The 22,924-nt window shown below is 39.8% G+C and overlaps 1 protein-coding gene across 3 annotated transcripts in view; it reads left to right on the plus strand.

Annotated features, from left to right (window-relative positions):
- Positions 1–21,037, plus strand: part of USP6NL (USP6 N-terminal like) — a 154,860-nt gene extending 133,823 nt beyond the window's left edge. The window contains exon 15 of one of the 3 annotated variants that reach the window (XM_009213967.4): positions 18,099–20,983. In XM_009213967.4, the coding sequence (XP_009212231.1) occupies positions 18,099–19,507 (1,409 nt within the window). In that variant the 3' untranslated portion in view covers positions 19,508–20,983. Of the gene's footprint in view, positions 1–18,098 lie in introns of all 3 variants that reach the window. The other 2 variants (XM_009213968.3, XM_003903380.5) reach the window with 2 other exon arrangements.
- Positions 21,038–22,924: the final 1,887 nt, after the last annotated feature.

Here is a 22,924-nt window from a genome sequence, read left to right on the forward strand (position 1 = left end):
TCGCCTGCCTGTCATTCTCTTTAAATTGTTGTGAACTGTATATGGAACACTAAGATAATTAAATGAACATCATACCAAGAAATTTCCATGGCACATCTATCCTTTTAAAAACCTACATAAGGCCGGGCACAGTGGCTCACGCCTGTAATCCCAACACTTTGGAAGGCCGAGGAGGGCGGATCACGAGGTCAGGAGATCGAGACCATCCTGGCTATCATGGTGAAACCCCGTCTTTACTAAAAATATAACAAATTAGCTGGGCGTGGTGGCGGGCGCCTGTAGTCCCAGCTACTCGGGAGGCTGAGGCAGGAGAATGGCGTGAACCCGGGAGGCGGAGCTTGTAGTAAGCGAGATCGCGCCACTGCACTCCAGCCTGGGCGACAGAGCCAGACTCTGACTCAAAATAAATAAATAAATAAATAAATAAAAACTCTACATGAACATGCCACTTCCTTTTGACTCCTTATATAACTGTGGCAGTGTGAACTCCCCTGAGTCATGTGCGATGACGCCTGTTTTCCTAGGCCCACATGAAAACATGGCGCTGTTACGTTTTAAAATGTTTGCTGATTGGATAGAGTCTTCCATTGTTGTTCGATTGGTAGTTCTTTGAGTATCTTTCTTAGATATCTTTGGGGCATCCTTCTTTCTTTTGCTGTGAACTTCCCGGTTCTTCTGTTGCCCATTTTTCTATTGATCTGTTCATACAGGCTCTTGTTAAGGAGACTGGCCAGTTTATTATGTGTTGCAGCCATCTTCCATACAGCTTTCCCTATGGCTTCTTGCTTTTGTGTTTTTTGTAAAGAATTTTCCACATGCTGGATGAAGTGTTTTTTCTTAAGTACCCATATTTCTCTTCTAACATTTATGTTTTTTTAATGCTTATGGGTACAACTTCATTGAGATATAATTGAGTATGATTAAATCTTTAGCTCATCTAGAATTTACTTTTTGTTATGGAATAAGAACTCAGCTCTGCTTATTTTCCAAACCATTAGTCATGTGGATTAGTGGCATTTATTAAATGACATTTTGGCACTCTATTCTGTTCCACTGCTCTCTGCTTTTCCAATTACACTTTTTGAATATGAGACAGGGTCTCACTCTGTTGCCCAGGCTGGAGTGTAATGGCACAGTCATGGCTCACTGCAGCCTTGACTTCACCGGCTCAAGTGATCCTCCCACCTGAGTCTCCCCAGGTAGCTGGGACTACAGGCGCATGCCACCACTCCTGGGTAATTTTTGTAGTTTTTGTAGAGACAGGGTTTTGCCGTGTTGCCCAGGCTGGTCTCAGACTCCTGGACTCAAGCAATATGCCCACCTCAACCTCCCAAAGTGCTAGGATTACAGGAGTATCCGGCCTCCAGTTACCCTTTGAATATCTGTTAGGGCAAATGTCCCCTCATTACTTTGTATTATTTTGTCAAGTTATAAAAGAGAATCCACTACTATTTTAGTGTTATTCAGATATATTATTTTATTAGCATTGAGATTGCGCTGAAATTAAGGATTTTTGAGAGAAAACTGGTATTTTAAAAATTGAGTTTTTCTAAGTAAAAGCTTTTATTTTACAGTCGAGGTTTGTTTTCTTCATGTGACTGTGAGACATTTCTGGTCTCACATTCCGCCCCCCACTCATGTACCATATAAAATGTGGCTGTCAGCAGGTGGTCACTGGACAACCCCAGGTGTGCTGCAGACCTGCCATTTCCCCACAGCATCAGGTGTGTGGACGTTACCGCTGCCACTGGCGTTGGAGCCTAAGCAGGGGCTCTGCAGAAGAGACCCAAACAGAGTGAAGGCAGGGGTGCCAAGTCCTACGGGGGATAGTTGTATCTTTTATTGCTATTGCAAGTTGAAGCTTTTCTTCCATTTCTTTCTAACTGGTTTGGAAAACTCTCGGTATCCTTTTAATATTATTTTTGTAGCCAATATAGTTGATAATTATCTTAGGTTTTCTAAGATTTAAGATACACAATCTTATCTTCAACAAATAATCGTTCTTCCTCTTCCTTTTCAGTATTCATGCATCCTCTTTTTTAGAAAATAGCTAGAAAGTATTCAGCTATTATTGTTTTTAAGTTTTCTTGAAAAATCAAAGTGCATGTTCAGTTTTTTTGAATGCCTTTTGAACACAAATGAGTTAATCATTTTTTTCCTTTAAAACCTTTTTACATGAATAATTTTGTTAATATACTTCCTAGTGGTGAACCATTCATTGCAATTCTTGGATAAACTTCACTTGGTTGTTACAAGTTATTCCTTTATAGTACTGCTGATTTATACTCTCTAATATTTTACTTAACACTTAAAGTGGTTATTCCTGAGATTTCATTGCAGTTAACCAAAATGTCTGTGTGTTGTCAGGTTATACTGTCCTCATAATTTGGAAGCTTTCCTTCTTTCTCTGTGTTCTAGAACTTTAACATAGTATTAAAATTATTCCTTAACAACTCGAAAATATATTTGTGAAACTATTTCCGTCTAATATAATTGTTTTGGGGGTTAATGTTTTGATTTGTTTTATCTTCTAAGGTCAATGTGGGTCATTTGGTGATTTATGTTTTCCTAGAAAGCTGTTCATTTCTGGTTTCTTAATATATTTATGTAAGGTTTTGCAAAGTATCTTATGGTTCTTTTATCATATATCTGTAACAGTCCTACATTTTCATTTCTCACTTTCTTTGTACCTTCTCCCGCTCTTTGATAAAATTATCCAGAATTTAGTCTTTACTAATTGGCTTGTATCAAGAATCAGCTCTCGAATTAGTTAATTCTGATTTTCTTAGTTTATTTCTTCTTTTTTCCATAAAGTCGAATGCTTGGCTGGGTGCAGTGGCTCACACCTGTAATACCAGCACTTTGGGAGTCCGAGGTGGGCAGATCACTTGAGGTTAGGAGCTCGAGACCAGCCTGGCCAACATGATGAAACCCTGTCTCTACTAAAAATACAAAAATTAGTGGGGCGTGGTGGCAGGCGCCTGTAATCCCAGCTACTTGGGAGGCTGAGGCAGAAGGATTGCTTGAACCCAGGAGACGGAGGTTGCAGTGAGTCAAGATTGCACCACTGTACTCCAGCCTGGGTGACAGAGCAAGATTCCATCTTGAAAAAAAAATAATAATAATAAAAGTCAAATGCTTATTTATTTCATAGTATGGGGGTGGTTTGTGAAAGTGTTGAAAGGCATGACTTTTGCTGTTTTCATGTCTATGTTTTTTTGACATGTAGTTTTTTAATCATTGTTATAGTCTACAGTGTCTACCATTTAAATTTTTGGTTTTTATTAACTAGATTTGTGTGAGAAGGAGTTTCGTGGGGGTTTTTGTGTGTGGGTTTGGCGTCTTTTCTTTTAACTTTACTTAGGAAAGCTATCAAAAATACAGAGAAATATGATAAAAAAATTACAAATGATTACCCACATGCCACCTCATAGATTTAACTGTTAGCATTTTTGTACCTTTATTTTATCTCTGTGTGTTTTGTAGTTGCTGTTGACACATTTTTTTAAACTTTTTTATTGTGAAGCTTTTTGAACATATTCGGAAGTAAGGAAATGTATAATGACCTCCTTCCAGGTACGCATTGCCCAGCTTATTGAACAATTTTAAAGTGAAAATAAGGACATCGGGATACTTCACCTCAAATACTTGTCTCTGTAGCCGAGAAACAAGGACCTTCCCCCAGCCAACCACAATGCCATTGCTCCACTAACAAGTGTAACAGTGTGACTACAGTGCGACTCCTCAGCATGATCTCATGCCGGCTCCATGTGGGAATATTTCCAGTTGTCCCTTAGGCTGCCTTTTAAGCTGTTTTTCTCACCAGCACTTAGTCAGGGCTACATTTTGTATTTGTCTTACGGGCTTAAGTCACTTGTCAGGGAGCAGTACTCCTGCTTTCCTCTTCCCCCCTCTTCACCCCCCCCTTTTGTTTTCCTGTGAATGACACTGCCCTGCTGAAGAGCGTAGTCCCGCTCTTCTGTGGAATGTCCCACACTCAGGAGTTGTCTGGTTTTTCTTTCCTGGTGTTCTGTGTAGTTTCAGCAAACTAGGAGCTAGATGTAGCAGTTTAATAAGATTTGGATTAGACAGGAGTCCCACAGTGACTACTGTTTTCTTAATATTGGAGATGCTGAGTTTGGTGATGATAATCATATCTTTTTGATTTAAAATAAAAGTTTTTTTTAACTAAAAAAAAAATCTTTTCAGTTAGCAGGTAATCTGTGGATGATGTCTTGACACTGTATGGAGATGTCCAGTTTCCCTTTAACACTCTCCCTCATGCTTTTTAGCTTCCATTGATAATCCTTACCTATATCAAATTTCTTCAGAAGTTGCAAAATAGTGATTTTCAAATTCAGTGATTTCTTTCACTTTTTTTTTTTTTGAGACAGAGTTTTGCTCTCGTTGCCCAGGCTGGAGTGCGGTGGCGCGATCTCGGCTCACTGCACCCTCTGCCTCTCGGGTTCAAGCAATTCTTCTGCCTCAGCCTCCCAAATAGCTGGGATTACAGGCATGTGCCACCAGGTCTGGCTAATTTTGTATTTTTTTTTAAGTAGAGATGGGGTTTCTCCGTGTTGGTCAGGCTGGTCTCAAACTCCTGACCTCAGGTGATCCCCAAGTGCTGGGGCTACAGGCGTGAGCCATCATGCCCAGCCTCTTTTACTTTTTTTTTTTTTTTTTTTGGCAGACTTTCTTCTGTAACAAAGAGCTTTTCCTCCCTTATCAAGAGGGTTACCTTAAATGTAACTCTTTGGTTACCTTAAAATGTAGTTACTACTGAAAAGGCGGAATAAATGCTTACTGTTTTTCTGTTTACTGGTTTTCCCACATGCTGTCTTCTATTCAGATGAAGCCATTTGGCAGCACTTTCGACGATTAACAGAAGTCATTCTGGTTAGAAAGCCTGTTTTAATCCACTATGTCTGCCAGTTTAGCCAGATTTATAGTTTATGACCTAGATAGAAGAATCAAAGAAGATTTTTCTCAGAATAGTTAACAGAGCCATTTTAGTCTTGGTAAATGGCCAGAGCCTTTGGGGTACTTCAGTGCTTACGGGAGAACATCCACACTCCTTAGTGTGACACACTTTCTCTCCTGTCTGCGGCTTCTACACTTCACATCCCGCCTCCCCGGCCACTTTTGAGTCACCTAATAGTAATGATAACAGCAAACTTTGAGTCTTCTATGATAGACTTTTTGCTAAATGCTTTGTATTCACATATTAACTTATTTTTTTCCAGCAGCCCTTTGCAGGAGGCATTTGTTGATGCAAGTTTTTTTTAAAAATCCTTAACTCAAGGACAAATTTTCTATGCACATGATTATTTAGGTTTTAAAAGTTAGTATTTATTAAAGTTACAAATTAAGAAACGTTTTTCTTCCTTATATTAATTCAGTTTACAGAAGTTAGTATAGTATTTTTAAATCTGGCAAATTTTAACATTCTCGTCTAATGGAACTTTAGTTAATGTTTGGTTCCACTTATAAACCCCTACAAACGTTTTTAATTCCCTTTATAAATGTAATATATCGAGTTTCTTTTAAATGTATCAAATTTCAATTTAAAAATAAAATGTTTCCTAGTTCTAAAAAACGTACAAATCTAATAAATTCAACCTTAAGAATATGCTGAACCTTAAGTCTCTTAATTGTTTCAATATACTGTTTATAAGTTTAAATAATCAAAAGTTCAAATCAGTGACTCATTTGCATATTTTAAAATTGGCATAAGAAGGCCAACTTGGCCAGATTCTCTGAAATAGAAATATGTGAAACACAGAAAATTCTAAATGCAAACAGATTCCTTAATGCAAAAAACTACAGTATTAATCACGTTTGATTCTGTTAAGCTTTGGCATTTATTTCTAGATTTTTAGGAATTAAGACTTTTTTCCCAGATAAATTTGGGGTGTGCTTTCTCAGTCAGCTGAATCATGAGCTGGAACTGCGAGTGAGTTCCATCGGGCGGCACCACCTTCATTATCTCGAGGGTGGTGCCCTCTAGATGGCTTTGTCACATAGTGCGGATTCCTTAGACCTTGTTCGCCCACCACCTCATTCTTCCTTCTCCTCATGGTCTGCACCTTTCCACCCAGAAGATCTTGACTTTTTACTTTTAGAGATCTTTGAACCTGATGAAATCCTCTGTTCATTTGTTCTTGCTTTAGTAGGTCAATAATTTGTAATTAAGTGGCATTTATTTTAATTTTGAATAGTTTTCATGGGGAGTTTGCCATCAGTATTATTATTAGTAGCTTACTGTTGAGGAAACTTGGGCTTCAAGGTTAAGTACCTGCCCGAGGTCAGACAGTTGGGAATGAGAGTTCTGTCAGCTAACTCCAGAGCTGTGCATTACACCCACCTGGCCCGCGCCTGGCCGCTCACCGCTCTAACAAGCCTGTGCTTTCACTTTGCATTGGAATACTTCGCATTTTTTGTAATACTTTGCATAATTTGCAATACTTTGCATTGGAATACTTTGCACTTTGCATTGGGATACGCTCCTCCTCCAAGAATGCCCCTGACCATTCCTCAAATGCCTCTGTCCTCATCCATTCTGCTGAGTGTCATGACTTGGTTTAAGCATGGCCTGAAGCCTTCTCAGCGGGTCCCCAGCCTCCCCAAATCCACAGAAGTTGATCACCTTCTCCTGTTTTGTGCCTGGCCCGTCTACTACACATGCTTTCTGGCCTATCCACTACACATGCTTTCGTCCTCACACTTTCAGTGCCTCTGTCAGACGTGTCTCTGTTAGACAGAAAGTTCCCTGGGACAGTGACCGGCTCCTGCCTCACCAGCACCTAATAACACTGTGTGGCTGTAGCTGTGGCTGTATTAGATACTTCTATTGAATAAATGAAATCCTAATGTATTTTTTAGATAATAAACTGTCTACAAAAGGTTAGCATGAGGCAGTTTTTTGGGCGTAGGAAACCATTCTCTAGCTTGACTGCATGCACCTAGAAGCGAAGCAGTTTTATTGGACGCCAGTTTAGAAATTGCCCCACTTTTTGAGGATTGGAGTGGGTTTTCACTGTTATTTATTCATATAATGTAAAATGATATTACACTTAAACGTTTTTACATGTGTGTAAAAGTTGAAACTCTAGGAAACAAAGCGTAGGTTTTTAAAGTTACTTAACAGAGACCTCTTGCATTTGTGTGGCATTAAACAGGTTTATAGTGAGAGATGTGTGTTTACATAATAGGCTCTTTTTCCTTTACCTTTGAGGTTTAATCTGCTGGGAAAAAAAAGTCAAGCCTAGGAACCTAACTATAAAAATTTTTTGAACTTAAAAAAAAATTACAGCCATAATTTAGAAAGCAAATTCTGTTTCTTTTCATCACGTTATTGAAAGCTACAAGTGTTTGAATTGTATATTTTGGATAATATTACATTAAACAGAAATAATGTCATTTGATTTTTCAGGTAATATATTTGAAGTCCAGAATATTTAAAAATACAATTGGACTTACTGTTTGATCTGGAAGGGGATAACTTTCCTAGAATAATAGAATTATTTTCCTGAGAGTGACCCCCCCGACCGATTCTTCCCGAAAACTGTTAGAACAGTCAGAGTATGTGTAATTCTGCTGTTGAAAGCGTAGAGGTAGACCGCTGGTCACAAAGCGAGCACTTAAAGCGCTTTGCTGCAATGATGTGCCTCTTATTGAGTGCGAAAACCTGCTAACGCCTCGGAGGCTGTTGATGGGTGAGGCTTGTAGTTGAGTGTGGTGTCCACTGGGGGGTGACAGAGACCGGCGTAATAATCAAGCAGGGACAAGCCTGAAGGGCCTGAGAGGGACTCTCCCTTGCTTTTTAGGGACTGTTAGAATATTCTTTTGTTGGCTTCTTTAAAAAAAAAAAAAAAGTTACTTAAGAAAATAATAAACATTTTTGCCTTTTTCTAAAATGTGTCAAGTTACATTCCTTTTTGTTGGAGCAGATTATTCTAATTGTTAGCACTGCCATAAAAATACCACTTAGGCAAACACCAGTGAGAAATATCAATAAGGCGGTATTTTCACAAAAGTATCCCCTACTGTATCTGTTAGGAGTTGTGGTGCCTCCTTACCCTTTAAGGAGTAGGGCAGTAAGTCTTTATTCCAATTCCTGTGTGTGTGTGTGTGTGTGTGTTTGTTTTTTTGAGACGGAGTCTCGCTCTGTCACCCAGGCTGGAGTGCAGTGGCGCGATCTCGGCTCACTGCAAGCTCCGCCTCCCGGGTTCACGCCATTCTCCTGCCTCAGCCTCCCGAGTAGCTGGGACTACAGGCGCCCGCCACCACGCCGGCTGATTTTTTGTATTTTTAGTAGAGACGGGGTTTCACCATGTTAGCCAGGATGGTCTCGATCTCCTGACCTTGTAATCCACCTGCCTTGGCCTCCCAAAGTGCTGGGATTACAGGCATGAGCCACCACGCCTGGCCTCCAATTCCTGTGTTTTTAGGGAGAAGAAAGGGAAAATGAAATTTTAGGCACGAGGCTATAGTGGAGTGAGCAAAAACATGATTCTATCTATTGAAAAGAAGCCCAGAATGCAAGCACGGATAATAAATATGAATGTTTATTGCCTATATATAGCTTTCTGTTTTGACATCAATTATGCTTGAATCTTTTAGTTACAGTTAGTTGCTTAGGGGTGAAAGGAGATATTTAAACCAAACAACGACAAGTAAAGCAGTGTTTGTGTGGTGGGGCTAGGGGTGGTAGTTCAAGCAGGCTGAGATAGCTCTGAAAATAGATCACACCAAAATGTAGGATGCTTTATTTGGACGTACTTCTGTGAAGAAGAGTAGAGAATACTAATTGGCATATAAAAATGTTACTGGTGATGGCATTCGTCCTTCTTACAGGGTCTACATGATGTGTTTTCAGTTCAGTGGCGGTTGAATAATTAATCGCTAGAAAGGAACCACCTCTTTAATGAAGTCGAGGAGATTTTCCTCTTCATCATGGTAGAGGTCAGATCCTGGCATGGCGTCCTTGGGTTCCGTATTGCTGGTGGAGCTGACGCCTCTGTCCCTACAGAGGTTGTGAAAAGCCAGCGAGTCCCCGTGGGCCTTCCATGAAGTTCCCTGTGGCTGCCTCCATCCTCCACCTTCTCCATCCTCACACCCTCTGCGCTCCTGGCTGCTTCTCTGGTCCTCTCCATTACTCGCTTTCTGTGACCTCCCCGCCACCTCTTCCTTCTTCCCCACCTCTCCTTTGCTGTCTGTGCCCCTTCTCGCTTCTTCTCATGAGAGGCACAGCGTTACGGCCTCCGCAGTGCTGCCCCAGGGGCCTGAGGGCCTCCCTGGAAATGTAAGCTGTATATACACTGCTCATTGTGGAATTTCTGAGACTATTACACTATTCAGAGGTTAGGCAGCTGTGGGAGAAATGCGTAGATGGCATAATTGCAGCGTTAGCATTAGCAAATGTTCATGGGAGATGGACATTGGTGCAGGTATCATGAGCGTGCACGGTCTACACTTGTTAGTATTGAGCCTGCTCCCTGGCCATGGATCACTTTAGAAAGCAGGAGTGAGCTGGCACTGTTTAAAGTGAAGCAAACCCCAGCCCCGTAGTCTGATCTGGGCACCTGGGAATACCCTTCACCCACTGTGCGGGGCCTCCAGCCTCACTTGCTTTATTGTCTTTAAAATGTGGAGGAATGGGGTTTTCAGCACCTGTATTTGAAAGGCTTTCTTATATCCCTGTCTACTGCCTTTGCATCCTTATTGAAAATCTCGGCAGAGCAAAGAGGCCATAACCTCTAAATGTTTTTATACAGTTGAGGTATTTGCCATATTCCTCTTAAACAGTAGTTCCTAAAGAGAGGTTATCATTTAGGAATTGATTAGAGGCAGTGTTATTTTGTCTGTACTGGATTTTTTTTCCCCCAAACCCTGCTACATCTAGTTTCTTAGCCATGTGGATCTTGGATATTTATAACCCTCAGGTTTCTGCCTGTGTATATGGACAGTGTGTCATTACTCTAACTCATGAATATTTGAATGAACGAACATTTGTCAACACCTTCCTTGTGATTGTATTATGATTTTAGATACGATGGGAAGGAATACAAAAGAAGTAAGATTATAGTCTACTGGGGAAGGGAAAATAAGTTAGGGACTACCATGAAAGAACTTTAAGATGCTACTTTTTGGACGTTTCAGAACAGTCACAGATTTTTTTTCCCAGTGTGCATTTTGGCCTCTTGCCCATTCAGTAAATGGAACGTGTTAAACTTTTCCTTTAATTCTAGTATGATGCATAGATGTATGATATATAGACTATTAGGCACTCTTCCTTAGACAGGGACATTTCTGTGTTGACTGGAATATAAAGTAGAATTAATTATAAGGTAAATATTTTTCTTACTCCTTATATTAAACAATAAAATCTCCTATGTATGTAAGGCACATACCTTTGCATTTTGTTTTGTGCCTGAAGTTACCACCTCAGTCTTTCTATTACTTCTCAGTTGGTTTCTTATTTCTCCTAGGAAACACATGCCTTATATTGGTAATTCTACATTTTACTATGTGTCCAGCTCAGTCTTTACTGATATGTGCCTCCTATGTGTCTAAAGGATTCCAGAATGAAAATCTGTGAATATCACAACATAGGAGTAGACCATGCCATGGCAACATTTTCCTCAAAGGTGTTCAGCTTTTTTGCCACATCTCCTCCCTTCCACTCCCACTCTACAGTTTGTTGTCTCCTGCACCACACTGGTATTTTATGAAACCGTCTTGCTGCTGTCCTTGACCTCTCTTCCCTACCCTGTCCTTGTAACACCAGCCAAGGGACTTCCTGTATTTAAATGAGAACTAGGGGAAGGATAGGACCACTCCTCTGAGCGAGGGATGTAGGCACTAGTCCAGTAATGTTTCACTTCCATGTTTTCAGTAAAAAAGAGGTTTTAGAATGAGAACATTTGAATAAATATTGATAGGAGGAACTTGAAGCCAAGTGTGGCCAAGCTGTGACTAAGAGACCCTGGAACATACCATTCGACTGAGCGAACTGTGATTGACAGTCATCTGGGAAAAGCTGTGGAGCCAAGCAAGTGTTGGAAGGACAGCGATAAGAAAGAAACATGTAGTTCCACTTTTTACAGAGGATAAAAGTTGAATAATGTAAATCACAGACAAGTAAACATGATGTCTGTCTGAGGCAAGAACCGATAAATGGGTTAATTAAAAATGGAGTTTTGAGCACTCAGAAAGCAAAGAAGGTGATCACTAATCTGACTCCATCAAGCAATGCCATACTTGATTAATCTGACTTTGTTTTTGGTAAGATTGCTCATTTAATGAATTGGAAGAATGCCTCAACCTAGTATATATAGGTAAAAGTAAAGTGTTTGGCAAAGTCTTAAAATACTTTTTTGGATAAGCTAAAAATATTTCTTACAAGTCATACAGCGAAACTGCAGATTAATGTCATCCTACCTGTAGAACAGTATTCTGTGCTTTTAAACTTTATACTTCTCTGTTACTCAGATTAATATTCAGCAGAAAAAATATGTAGTACTTAAGGAAAAATAATAATTCAGTCTATGAGCATTTAAAAACTGTATTAACCCCTACTAGTGTTTATTTTTTTAGTAATTTTTGTAGACATATATATTGATTTATGTCTGTATATCATTCATAGTACATGAGATTATACTACACATACTGTTTATAACTTTCTTTTTAACTAGTTAATGTTAAAAATACATTAATATGGCAGTAGGCTGCTACAAGTTTATATTCTATACCTTATTTCACCATATTTTTGTTTCATAATTGTTACTGAATTTCACAAATCCTCTATGTTGAGGATGTAAGTTTTCTAAAAGAATGCAGTTTTGAACATCCTTATAGCAAACATTTTGCATATCCCTTAATTATCTTAGGATAAATTCTCAGAGGTGGAATTCCTAGATCAAAAATATTCAATATGTCAAATTGGAGAATTTGTTTCTCCAAGCCCACAGTAGTGAGATATACCAATTTAGAAGTATTTTAATTTGCATTTTTCTGATTACTTGTGATACATTTACCTGCTCTTTTCTTCTTTGAGTTTCCTGTTCATATTCTTTATTTAATTTTCTATATAGGGCATTCTCCATTTCCTTTGGGAGTTCTTTACCTTTTAGAGAAGTTAGGGTGCTCCATTTTTGTTCTTACTCTGAGTGTTCAGTACTTGTTACCAGTCACTTGGATGAAAGCATTGGTAGCATGGTGTTCAGATTTGTGGATGGCATCACATGGGGAGGTGTAATTAATGTAAAATTCCAGGGAGATCCCAGATTGAAATGATGAGTCTAAATAAGATAAACTGAGATAGGAATCAATATAAAGCACTTTGAACCTGTCTAAAAACAGCTACCCTCATGAGGTGCATAATGAACTTTCAGTCAACAGTGGACTACATACAGGATGCTGGCCCTATGAGATGAAAATACCATATTTTCACTGCCCTGTTTCTATCTTCAGATACATAAATACCTACCATTGTGTTCCAGTGACCCTGCAGTATCGAGTACAGTAACATGCTATATGTGTTTGTAGCTGAGGAGGAGTACTAGGCTGTATCATAGAGCCTCGGTGTGCAGTAGGCTGTGCCATCTAGGTTTGTATAAATGCACTCTTGTTGCAGGAAGTCAGGGACCTCGAACGGAGGGACCAACTGGAGCCACAGCAGAGGAACATAAATTGTGAAGATTTCGTGGACATTTATCAGTTCCCAAATAATACTTTTATAATTTCTTAGGCCTGTCTTAGTTCAGTGTCTTAATCCTGTTATCTTTGTAAGCTGAGGATGTGTGTCACCTCAGGACCACTGTGATAATTGTGTTAACTGTACAAATTGATTGTAAAACACGTGTGTTTGAACAATATGAAATCAGTGCACCTTGAAAAAGAACAGAATAACAGCGATTTTTAGGGAACAAGGGAAGACAACCATAAGGTCTGACTGCCTGTGGGGTGGGCAAAAAACCATATTTTTCTTCTTGCAGAAAGCCTATAAACAGATGTGCAAGTAGGGAAGATACCGCTAAATTCTTTTCCTAGCAAGGAATGTTAGTATTAATACTCTCAGAGAGGAATTCATTCCTGGGGGGAGGTCTATAAATGGCCGCTCTGGGAATGTCTGTCCTATATGGTTGAGATAAGGACTGAGATACGCCCTGGTCTCCTGCAGTACCCTCAGGCTTACTAGGATTGGGAAACTCCATCCTGGTAAATTTTTGGTCAGACCAGTTCTCTGCTCTTGAACCCTGTTTTCTGTTAAGATGTTTATCAAGACAATATGTGCACCACTGAACATAGACCCTTATCAGAAGTTCTGCCTTTTGCCCTTTGTCCTGTTTCCTCAGAAGCATGTGATCTTTGTTCTGCTTTTTGCCCTTTGAAGCATGTGATCTTTGTGACCTACTCCCTATTTGTACATCCCCTCCTCTTTTGAAATCCTTAATAAAAACCTGCTGGTTTTGAGGCTCAGGTGGGCATCACGTCCTACCGATATGTGATGTCACCCCCAGTGACCCAGCTGTAAAATTCCTCTCTTTGTACTCTTTCTCTTTATTTCTCAGCCAGCTGACACTTATGGAAAATAGAACCTACATCGAAATACTGGGGACGGGTTCCCCTGCCACACTCTAATGTTCACATGATGATGAAATTGCCTGACAACTTATTTCTCAGAACATATGCCTGTCATTAAGTGATGCATGACTGTATAGAATAATAGTAGCTACCAGTTCCTAAGCATCTTCTATATGTCAGGAAATATGCTAGAGTTTTCTTTATATAGTAACTCTTATAGCAAATCTATAAAATAGATATTGCCATTTTAATTTATAGATGAGAATTCTGAGACTCCCAAGTTCACACAGCTTATTGTGGCAGATTCAAATTCAGGTCACTTGTTCCTGTTGACCCTGCTGTTTCCACTGTGCCTTGGAGACATACAACTTAACAACATTTGGGAAACATTGTTTCTAAAGGAAGGGCAGTACAGTGTGACTGCCAGACAGCTATACACTTTCCACTACAGTGTTCAGGATAAGGGAAGTAATCAGCCATCTTAGTTCAAACCTAGAATATGGCTTCAATTCTGGGTTACCACACTTAAAAGGGGTACTATTGTACTTGATTATCATCAATAAATAGCAATAGCTGAGTGTCTAGGGAAAAAACTTTGGAAGTCAAACCCACGTTAACCATTCTCAGGAATAAATTGGTTACCACAAGACATGGAAAACTACATACAGAAATCTGCAAAGTATTGGAACTCTAAATTCTCCTATAGGGTTGTTACTGCCTGTGTCTACCTTCCACATTTGCTTTGCCCAGTTGTTTTTTTTTTGATGGGGTTGTATAAAAAGCGTTTTATTATAATCGCTGTAATTTGTTTCATTACATTATTGACATTGAAATGTGCTAGGACCATGAAAGCAAATGATCACAAATAATGAAGTAGGTGAGTTTTTGCTAACAGAAAAAGGCAGTCCCTAAAATTTATTTAAAACAATCCAGTTTTGAGATTGGGGTTATAGAGCTACGGGTAGCTGCCCTTCGAAATGCCTCATGTCAGGTGAATTGAGTTTTCACTAATTGAGAATTCATGCAGACTGAAACTTGGAAATCAGAATCTGGGCACCTGCAGGCAGCGCTGAGAGCAGCTTGGGTGCTTCCACTGCCAGCGCAATGTAGGGGAGAGCGCATGCAGGCGCAGCAGCGGCAGCAGACCAGCCGGGAATCTATTCCTTTTTTGGTTTTGTTTGTTTTTTAAATACTGCTATGGAGAATCTTAAAAGACATTTTAAATTATTTCATGTGAGCTAAAAAGTTGGTGGCTCTCTGCAGGCTGTCAAAAGCCAGTGAGTGGTGGAGAAGCTTCCAGGGCTCAGTGTGACAGTCTCTGCAGTGAATCGTTTTGCCCCCGTGACAGCGCATCTTCAGGCGTGCATTCACCACTCTGGGCGTCACCCTTTTCCTTTTCTTTAATGGTCATGTTTGTCATCGGATTTCTTCTTACTAACCTGAGAAGGATGTTTTGATGATTGGCTGATATTATCTGATGGAATATCAGCCAGCCACTGAATTAGCCAATCAGATTACTGTGTTCTGCCCGTAGGAAATTGTCAGACAGTGGGGACTAGAGGACAGTTTACAAATTCAGTTTTTCTATTATATATGTCTTGATATCTTATTGATAATTTGTGTTTGTTGGGATTATTTGCCTGCAGGGAAGAAGGCATTCATATATTTGGGAGTAAATGGATGACTATTTGTAGAGCTGATAGGAAAAAACTGTTGGAGGATTCTGGATAGATTTTAATTTAATTTTTATTGCTGCTTTTTAACCTGATGTGCTGAATAACTACTTGGAATATTCTTGACTTGCTAGTATTTAAAGTCTGCTTTCTCCATTCCTGGCATTTCAAGTTTATTTCACATATACATTCATAAAGCAAAGAAAACTTTTCTGAATTACAAGCATTTTAAAGTTTGGGTTGTCAATGAAAATAATTGGTCCACATATTATAAAATATATTTCTTACCAAAAGGTTTAAGAACAACGTGGGTTCTGCCAGCTGTTGCAGAATAGGATCTGCCTGTGGCTGTCTCAGGCCAGGAGTTATGCTGTGCGCTGCTTGCTCTTTCACAGTTCACATCTAAGCTACTGAGCAGGTGTGCAGACACTGCCTGAACAATTACCCAGGAAGCAACTTCTTCTCACTGCCTCCATGGTGGTATAGTGTAGGAGGAGGAGCAAAGGTGCTGGAATCAGCTCAGGGTTTGAATTCTGGACCTGTGACTTGCTAGTGGTGAGCCTTTGAGCAAGTTAGTTTCTGCCTCCATTTTCCATTAAAATATGGGAAAATTGTAAAACCCTGCACTCTCTGCCTATCACAGGCCTTACAGGTACAGCTTTCTGAGCAGAGGCCAGCGCACAGTGAGTGCCTAGTGAGTATCAGCCATTAGTGCCATCATCATTCAGTATTGCCACAATCGAAATCCCAGCCACCATTAAAGTGATCTAAGATAAACATGAGATCGTGTAATTCTTCTGCTGAAAAGCCTCTAGTATTTTATAGTTAACTTGGAATAAAATCCAAATTCCTCGCCGCATTCTTCAAGGCCCCATGTGTGCCTGCCTGTCTCCAACTCAAGGCCCATGCTCAGAGGGCCGCCTCCTTGCTGGCACTGTCCTGCTCTGCCCTGTCCAGCTCCCAATCATTTTAATTCCTTTTTCCTAGTTTAATTTTCTTCAGGGCACTTTGTATAACTAGAATATAGGCTCCAGAAGGACAGGGACATCACTTTTCTCATTCCATCCCTGTATTGCGGACAACCAGAACAGTGTCTGCTGCATAGTAGTTGCTTTATGTATTTGCTGAATGGATGAATGAGTTGAAACAAACTGTAATTGCCAATTCTAACACTTCTATTCTTTCATATGTATAAAATAAGGAGCTTGCATAAACATTGTCAAAGTAAAGTTCCATTGAAACCATCAAAAATTTCTCTGGCACTTCATGAAAACGGCACAGGGGAAGAGAAGAGTGAACTGAGAATGAAAACACTGGGTTTTCACTGGGTTCCTGCCACTGTGAGATCACTTGGCTTCTCCTAGACTCTGCTTTCCCTGTAGAAAACACAGGGAGGACTCGATGTCTCTGGAACCCTCGGGCCCTTCAGAGCTGCCCAGGAGAGGGAAGAGGAAAAGGGAGGAAAAGAGGAGCCCTGGTCCTACCCAACCCCAACTTTAACTACAGCAGCTTTGTGTATATTTTCTTTTCTATATGGGGGTTTCATATGAAATTTGGCTTAAAAAAAAAGAGTCTGCTTTTTATTTAAAAACTACTGAATCAGAAGAGCACAAAAGTTGTTTTGGCTCAATTATTCTGATCCTGATAGCTTAATTACTTTAATTAATTTGAAGGGTATTGTTTCTTCATAATTCTCTGTTCCCTCCTCTCACGCCAAAAAGATCACTGAATATTTTTTGGAAATATCCTAAAGAAAATTATAATGTGCATAAGTGACAAAATTATCATCATCAAGACTGTAAGCTATGTGAAAAAAAAGACCATGTCTTATTCCTACCACTCAGCACAGTGCCTGACACTCCAACAGGCTTACTCAGTCAATATTTCTAGATGGGTGGATGACTGGATATTTGAAAAGAGCAAAAATGCGTTTTTAAATGACAGTACATTATTTTGTAAAAACAGGTGAAAAACATGGAATTTTAAGTGAAGTCTGTTGTTTCTTCAAGATGATGTTGATTAGATACACATATTATAAAAGATAATTTTTAAACACTGTTTGTTAAATGGCCAATCTATTACACCTTCCTTTAATTCCTCGTGAATTTTCTGCTAATTATTTAAAATACAAAACTGATAGTATCCAATACGACTTTTTTTTAAAATTCCTTTTCTTTTTTGCATTTAAAGTAGGATTCTTTTAGAATGTTAGTTTTCAGATAGAGAGTACTTTTTCTTTTGATCAGGAAATTGTACTGTGGGAGTATTTAATAATAATAATCTATTCGAGGACAACTTTGAGACCACAGTTAGTCATCAGTTGAGTTTTAAATTTTGCAGACCTGCTTGGCATTGATAGAAGTTGAACTGAGATTTCAAAACCATCATAGCTGAGGAAGGTTAAAGTGAAAGTAATATAGTATTGAGACACTGAACTACTCACCTGCCTGTTAGGAATAGAAATGAGAGTATCAGCTTTGCAGGCTTGAAAAAGCATTAACAACTTGTCAACAAAATATAAGAATCGTGTTATACAATTGTATGAAACTTATGCATAAAATTACAAAGTATTCCCACCCACAATACATTTGGCCTAATATGATTGTGAGTGTTGGTATGTTTTAGTATCAGTCTCTAAAATTAAACACCTCTCATCAGCTACCAACCTTCTGTGGTATAAACAGTGTGTGTGTGTGGTAGAAAGTGTGTGGTATGTCAGCGTGTATCTGCGCACAGATGAAAAGCATGACATTATTACTAATGGATTGCTTCTATTGGGTACTGTTTCCTCGTGTATCCTCGTGTATTATCTTACTTAGCCTTTCTCTTTCTTTTTAGGTAAAGAGGATGAATATCCAAAGAAGCCCTTGGGACAGCTTCCGCCTGAACTTCAGTCTGGGGGTGTCCATCACCTGAGCAACGGACAGAGGAGCGTGGGCCGGCCGAGCCCGCAGGTCAGTGGCAGGAGGGAGAGCACGGCGCCCCACAGGAGGCACGAGCACTCACTGCACCCCCAGAGCAGGACCGGGACGCCCGAGAGAGCACAGCCACCAAGACGGAAATCGGGGGAGGAGGAGAGCAAAAAGCTTAAAGATGAGGTAGATTTTCAAAGAAAACTCCCATCGGGTCCACAGGACAGTTCCAGGCAATATAATCACGCAGCTGCCAACCAAAATAGCAACGCCACTTCAAATATCAGGAAGGAATTTGTGCCCAAATGGAATAAACCATCAGACGTCTCAGCTACGGAGAGAACTGCCAAATACACCATGGAAAGCAAAGGTCGAGCAGCGCACCCCACGCTCGCAGTCACCGCCCCAGGCCCTGCCGAGGTGCGGGTGGCAAACGCGCGGCCAAAGATAAAGGCCCTGGATGCTGAGGACGGGAAGCGGGGCTCCACTGCATCGCAGTACGACAACGTGCCGGGCCCGGAGCTGGACAGCGGTGCTTCCGTGGAGGAGGCACTGGAAAGGGCTTACTCCCAGAGCCCACGGCATGCCCTTTACCCTCCCAGCCCGAGAAAGCACGCTGAGCCAAGTTCTAGTCCGTCAAAAGTATCCAGCAAGTTTACTTTTAAAGTACAGACTCCAAGTCATGCACGATATCCGTCCCAGCTAGATGGGGAAGCCCGAGGGCTAGCTCATCCCCCCTCCTACAGCAATCCCCCCATTTACCACGGAAACTCACCCAAACACTTCCCTACTGCCAACAGCAGCTTTGCTTCTTCACAGTTTAGCCCTGGGACTCAACTGAATCCTTCCAGGAGACCTCATGGTTCTACTCTTTCCATCAGTGCTTCTCCGGAGAAATCTTACAGCCGCCCAAGTCCCCTTGTACTGCCATCTAGTCGAATAGAAGTCCTCCCTGTTGACGTTGGTGCCGGGGGATATTCGGGCAATTCAGGGTCACCAAAGAATGGAAAATTGATCATTCCACCAGTGGATTATGTGCCAGATAACAGAACATGGTCAGAAGTTACTTATACATACAGACCTGAGACGCAGGGACAATCATGGACCCGAGATGTTAGCCGTGACAATTTACCAAAATACTCAGCCTTTCAGCACGCACCCTTTCAGGATCATGGCCTCCCTGCAGTTTCGGTAGATAGTCCCGTGCGGTATAAAACTTCACCTGCCGCAGAAGATGCCAGTCCATCTGGGTATCCATATTCAGGGCCCCCGCCTCCAGCCTACCACTACAGGAATCGGGACGGGCTTTCCATGCAAGAGTCAGTGTTGCTGTGAGATTTGATGTGTACTTGCTAAAGACAAGAGAGAAACCCCATGAAACCAACATTGCTATGTTCATAATTGCCAAAGCAGTATTTATACTATTGTAAACAGCTCGCACATCTCTCCTGTCTGTGAGTAGTAAGAATACAGGGAAATGTCTTCAGCCCCACGTAGATGCTGCTTAAGATGAGCATTTAAATTGCATCATCACTGACCTGTTAGAATTTAACCCGGAAACATAGCAATAGCATTTAGGGATGCACGCACAATGGTAATTTATTACTCAGTTCCGTTTATGTTTTTCTCCAAAACCTGAACATTTTTACTCTGTTGGCTCATTCTATTTTGACTAATGTTACAAAGTACTGAAAAAACTGTAGAATAGATATTTTTAACGCTATATGTAGTGTATGTGTCTTTTAATAGATACAGGCATCTATTCATACACGTTTGAACACGGAGCTAAAGAAACATTTTTTAAAAAACTACTTTTAATCCAGATCCATGGAATAATATGTAATCCTTGTTTTCCTTGTCTTTTGGTCCAGTTTTTCTTTTTCCCTCTCATATTTTTAACCTGGGTCCTAAACTGACTGGAGTTTGTCCTGACTTTATTAATTGCAATCTCACAGAATGCTCATCGTTCTCCTTCAGCTGTTGCCATTTTCTTTCAATCTGAAAATTAAAGACATTGGAGAGAAAGGCTAACCACTTAATGGTGCTTAAAAATCGGGGCAGTTAAAATAAGTTTACGGCCAAAGGTGCAGCAGTGCTTATCATATCCATTTACTAAGAGATCAGTCTTAGTGCGTTTATGCCCTTTGTTCTGGTCTGACTCTTGGGAATCTCAGAGCAGGAGAAGTTGCAGCTGACTGATCCCTCAGTGCTCACAGTACTCATGTGGGGCAGCCAAACTAACTGGATTAGCAGTGTGGTTACTTCTCACTTCTGCCCCGACTCATGTAGCTTCTCCCCATGGAAGTCCCAGGGTGGCCATTTACACAATGCATTTCTGACCTCTTTAGGGAATATAGTCGACGGATATTGCTGCACCTCATCAGGCCATTACATTGTCCATGTTAAAATTATAAAAATGATCCTAGTTTTTCATAGGAGTCTAGGATTTTGATATTTTTAAAAAATATAGTGTGATTTCATGCTTTTGAAAAATTTTTTTTTCATTGAAACAAATTCAGGTTCCTGGGTTAAAAAGAAATTAGTGATGTCTTTAAAAAATATTCTGTTACACTACAATTACCAAAACACTGACAAAGATATCGGTACTCCAAGAGGGTATGACTTCGTGTTTAATTGGGGAACTTGTTTTCAACATTGCTTATATTTGAATAGTAGAAAACTGGACATTGATGTTTCTTCCTGTTGCAAGGTGGGGCTTTAAGCTTTCAAGGTACAAAAGTATGTCTTTTAAAATGAAAGTAACATTTGTTTAGCTAGTGAATGTGACAGTATTTTTTATGTATATAATGAGTCTAATGTAATTTTAATCAACTCGGTAATGATGTTATTAAATAGCAAAACAAATGCAGTGTGTTAAAGCTAAACACTACATTGAAACACAAACAAAATTCTGATGAAATAACTGGGCTCTTGATTCAGATTAGGTGGAAGCTGAGAAATAAATGTATATAAATATGTAGCTGAGGATATTAATTCCCATTTTAAAACCATGATTCTGTGACTTGTAATAAACCAAGCTGTACAATTTAGTTTATAATAGCAGTATCTGAGCTGCTCAAAAATATATATATCAACAGTGGTAAATACTGTAGATTTATATATATATATGCAAAAAATATATATATACACACAAGCACTATTTTCTTATGTCATTTATGACATTTTTTATCTGTATACTTTTTTTGATGTGATTGTTTTTTAACATGCTAAAAGTAATAAGTATATTTCGTTTTGTGTCTTTTATGTGCATTTTTTTCATACGGCAAAAATGGTGCACCCCCTGATGCTTTGAAGGCCTAATTCTCTTCTAATTGAGTAGCTGTTGCCTAGTATTCACCTGTGTTACCTTGTATGTGTCACAGTTCTATGTTTAATGCTTTGCTAATTTCCAGTAAGACTATATTTAAAACTACATAACCTTTCCTTATTTTATTTAGTACGACATTGTTAATAGCAATAAGGTAGCATTTCTAGACTTCCTCATCTCTGTTTTCTAAGTAGGAAAATGTAATTTGAAATTATCTTGCCACCATACAGTTTTACTTTTTCAAATTTATTTTTTAATAAGAGATAATGAAATAATGATAAAAGATAAAGAGATTGGTAAAGTATATTTATGAAAAACCCATTTAGTACAGATTTTCATAGTGCAAAGACTGATTTTACCCTGTAACTGCATGTACATTGTGTATTTTGCCATTAAGTCTTTCATTCATGGCAATTTTGCCTTAGAAAGTGCTTTAGCATAGTTTCTATTTTATACAATATTTAGTCTGAGAAGTTAAGCTAGACCTAAGATCTCAAAAGTTTTAAAACTTTCACGTTTTCATATGTTTGTTTATTAATAGGATTTTTTTTTAAATGAACATCTTTTTAAAGCTGGGAGATGTGTATAAATTCAGGTATCATTATCAATAATAGACTGTGTCACTGAAAGAAGGAAAAGAGGCCAGGCACAGTGGTTCACGCCTGTAATCCCAGCGCTCTGGGAGGCCGAGGCGGGCGGATCACCTGAGGTCAGGAAATCGAGACCATCCTGGCCAACGTGGTGAAACCCCGTCTCTACTAAAAATACACAAATGGGTTGGGTGTAGTGGCATGTGCCTGTAATCCCAGCTACTCGGGAGGCTGAGGCGGGAGAATCGCTTGAACCAGGGAGTCAGAGGTTGCGGTGAGCCGACATCATGCCACTGCACTCCAGCCTGGCAACGGAGCAAGACTCCATCTCAAAAAAGTGAAAAGAGATTCAACCAAGAGGACATCTCTGGAGAAGCAAAAGAGATGTTTATAGGACGCGATTGTTTCAACTTTGTTTTTCCATTGTAAGGAGATTCCAGTACTAAATGTCGCCATACTCCGTGGTACTTTTCAAGTAGACTTTCATAGTTGCAGTCACTTCAAGTCTCTGCCTCGGGTGCCCTTAGGATGCAAGCACAAGAACAGACACCTGGTCAGCAAAACCCCTTTGTCTTCACTGTCATGATGCGAGAAAAGCATGCCATGTCTACCAGCAGGGATCTCTTCACAGAGGACCTACAGCTTCATCTTCTGGATTGAAGATTATTCTTGATTATGTTTTGGAATCAGTCCTTTATCTTAGTATGCACTCGATTGTGAGTTTTAAGATTATGTTTTTAGGATTTCTTTTATTTTTTGTCTTTTATTTTAAATTGTTCTTTAATGGATTTTAAATGTCTGTATCTAACGTGGGTATTAATGCTTATTGGCCAA

Source organism: Papio anubis, chromosome 11 (genome assembly GCF_008728515.1).
Source record: "Papio anubis isolate 15944 chromosome 11, Panubis1.0, whole genome shotgun sequence".
In the NCBI taxonomy this organism is placed as follows: domain Eukaryota; kingdom Metazoa; phylum Chordata; class Mammalia; order Primates; family Cercopithecidae; genus Papio; species Papio anubis.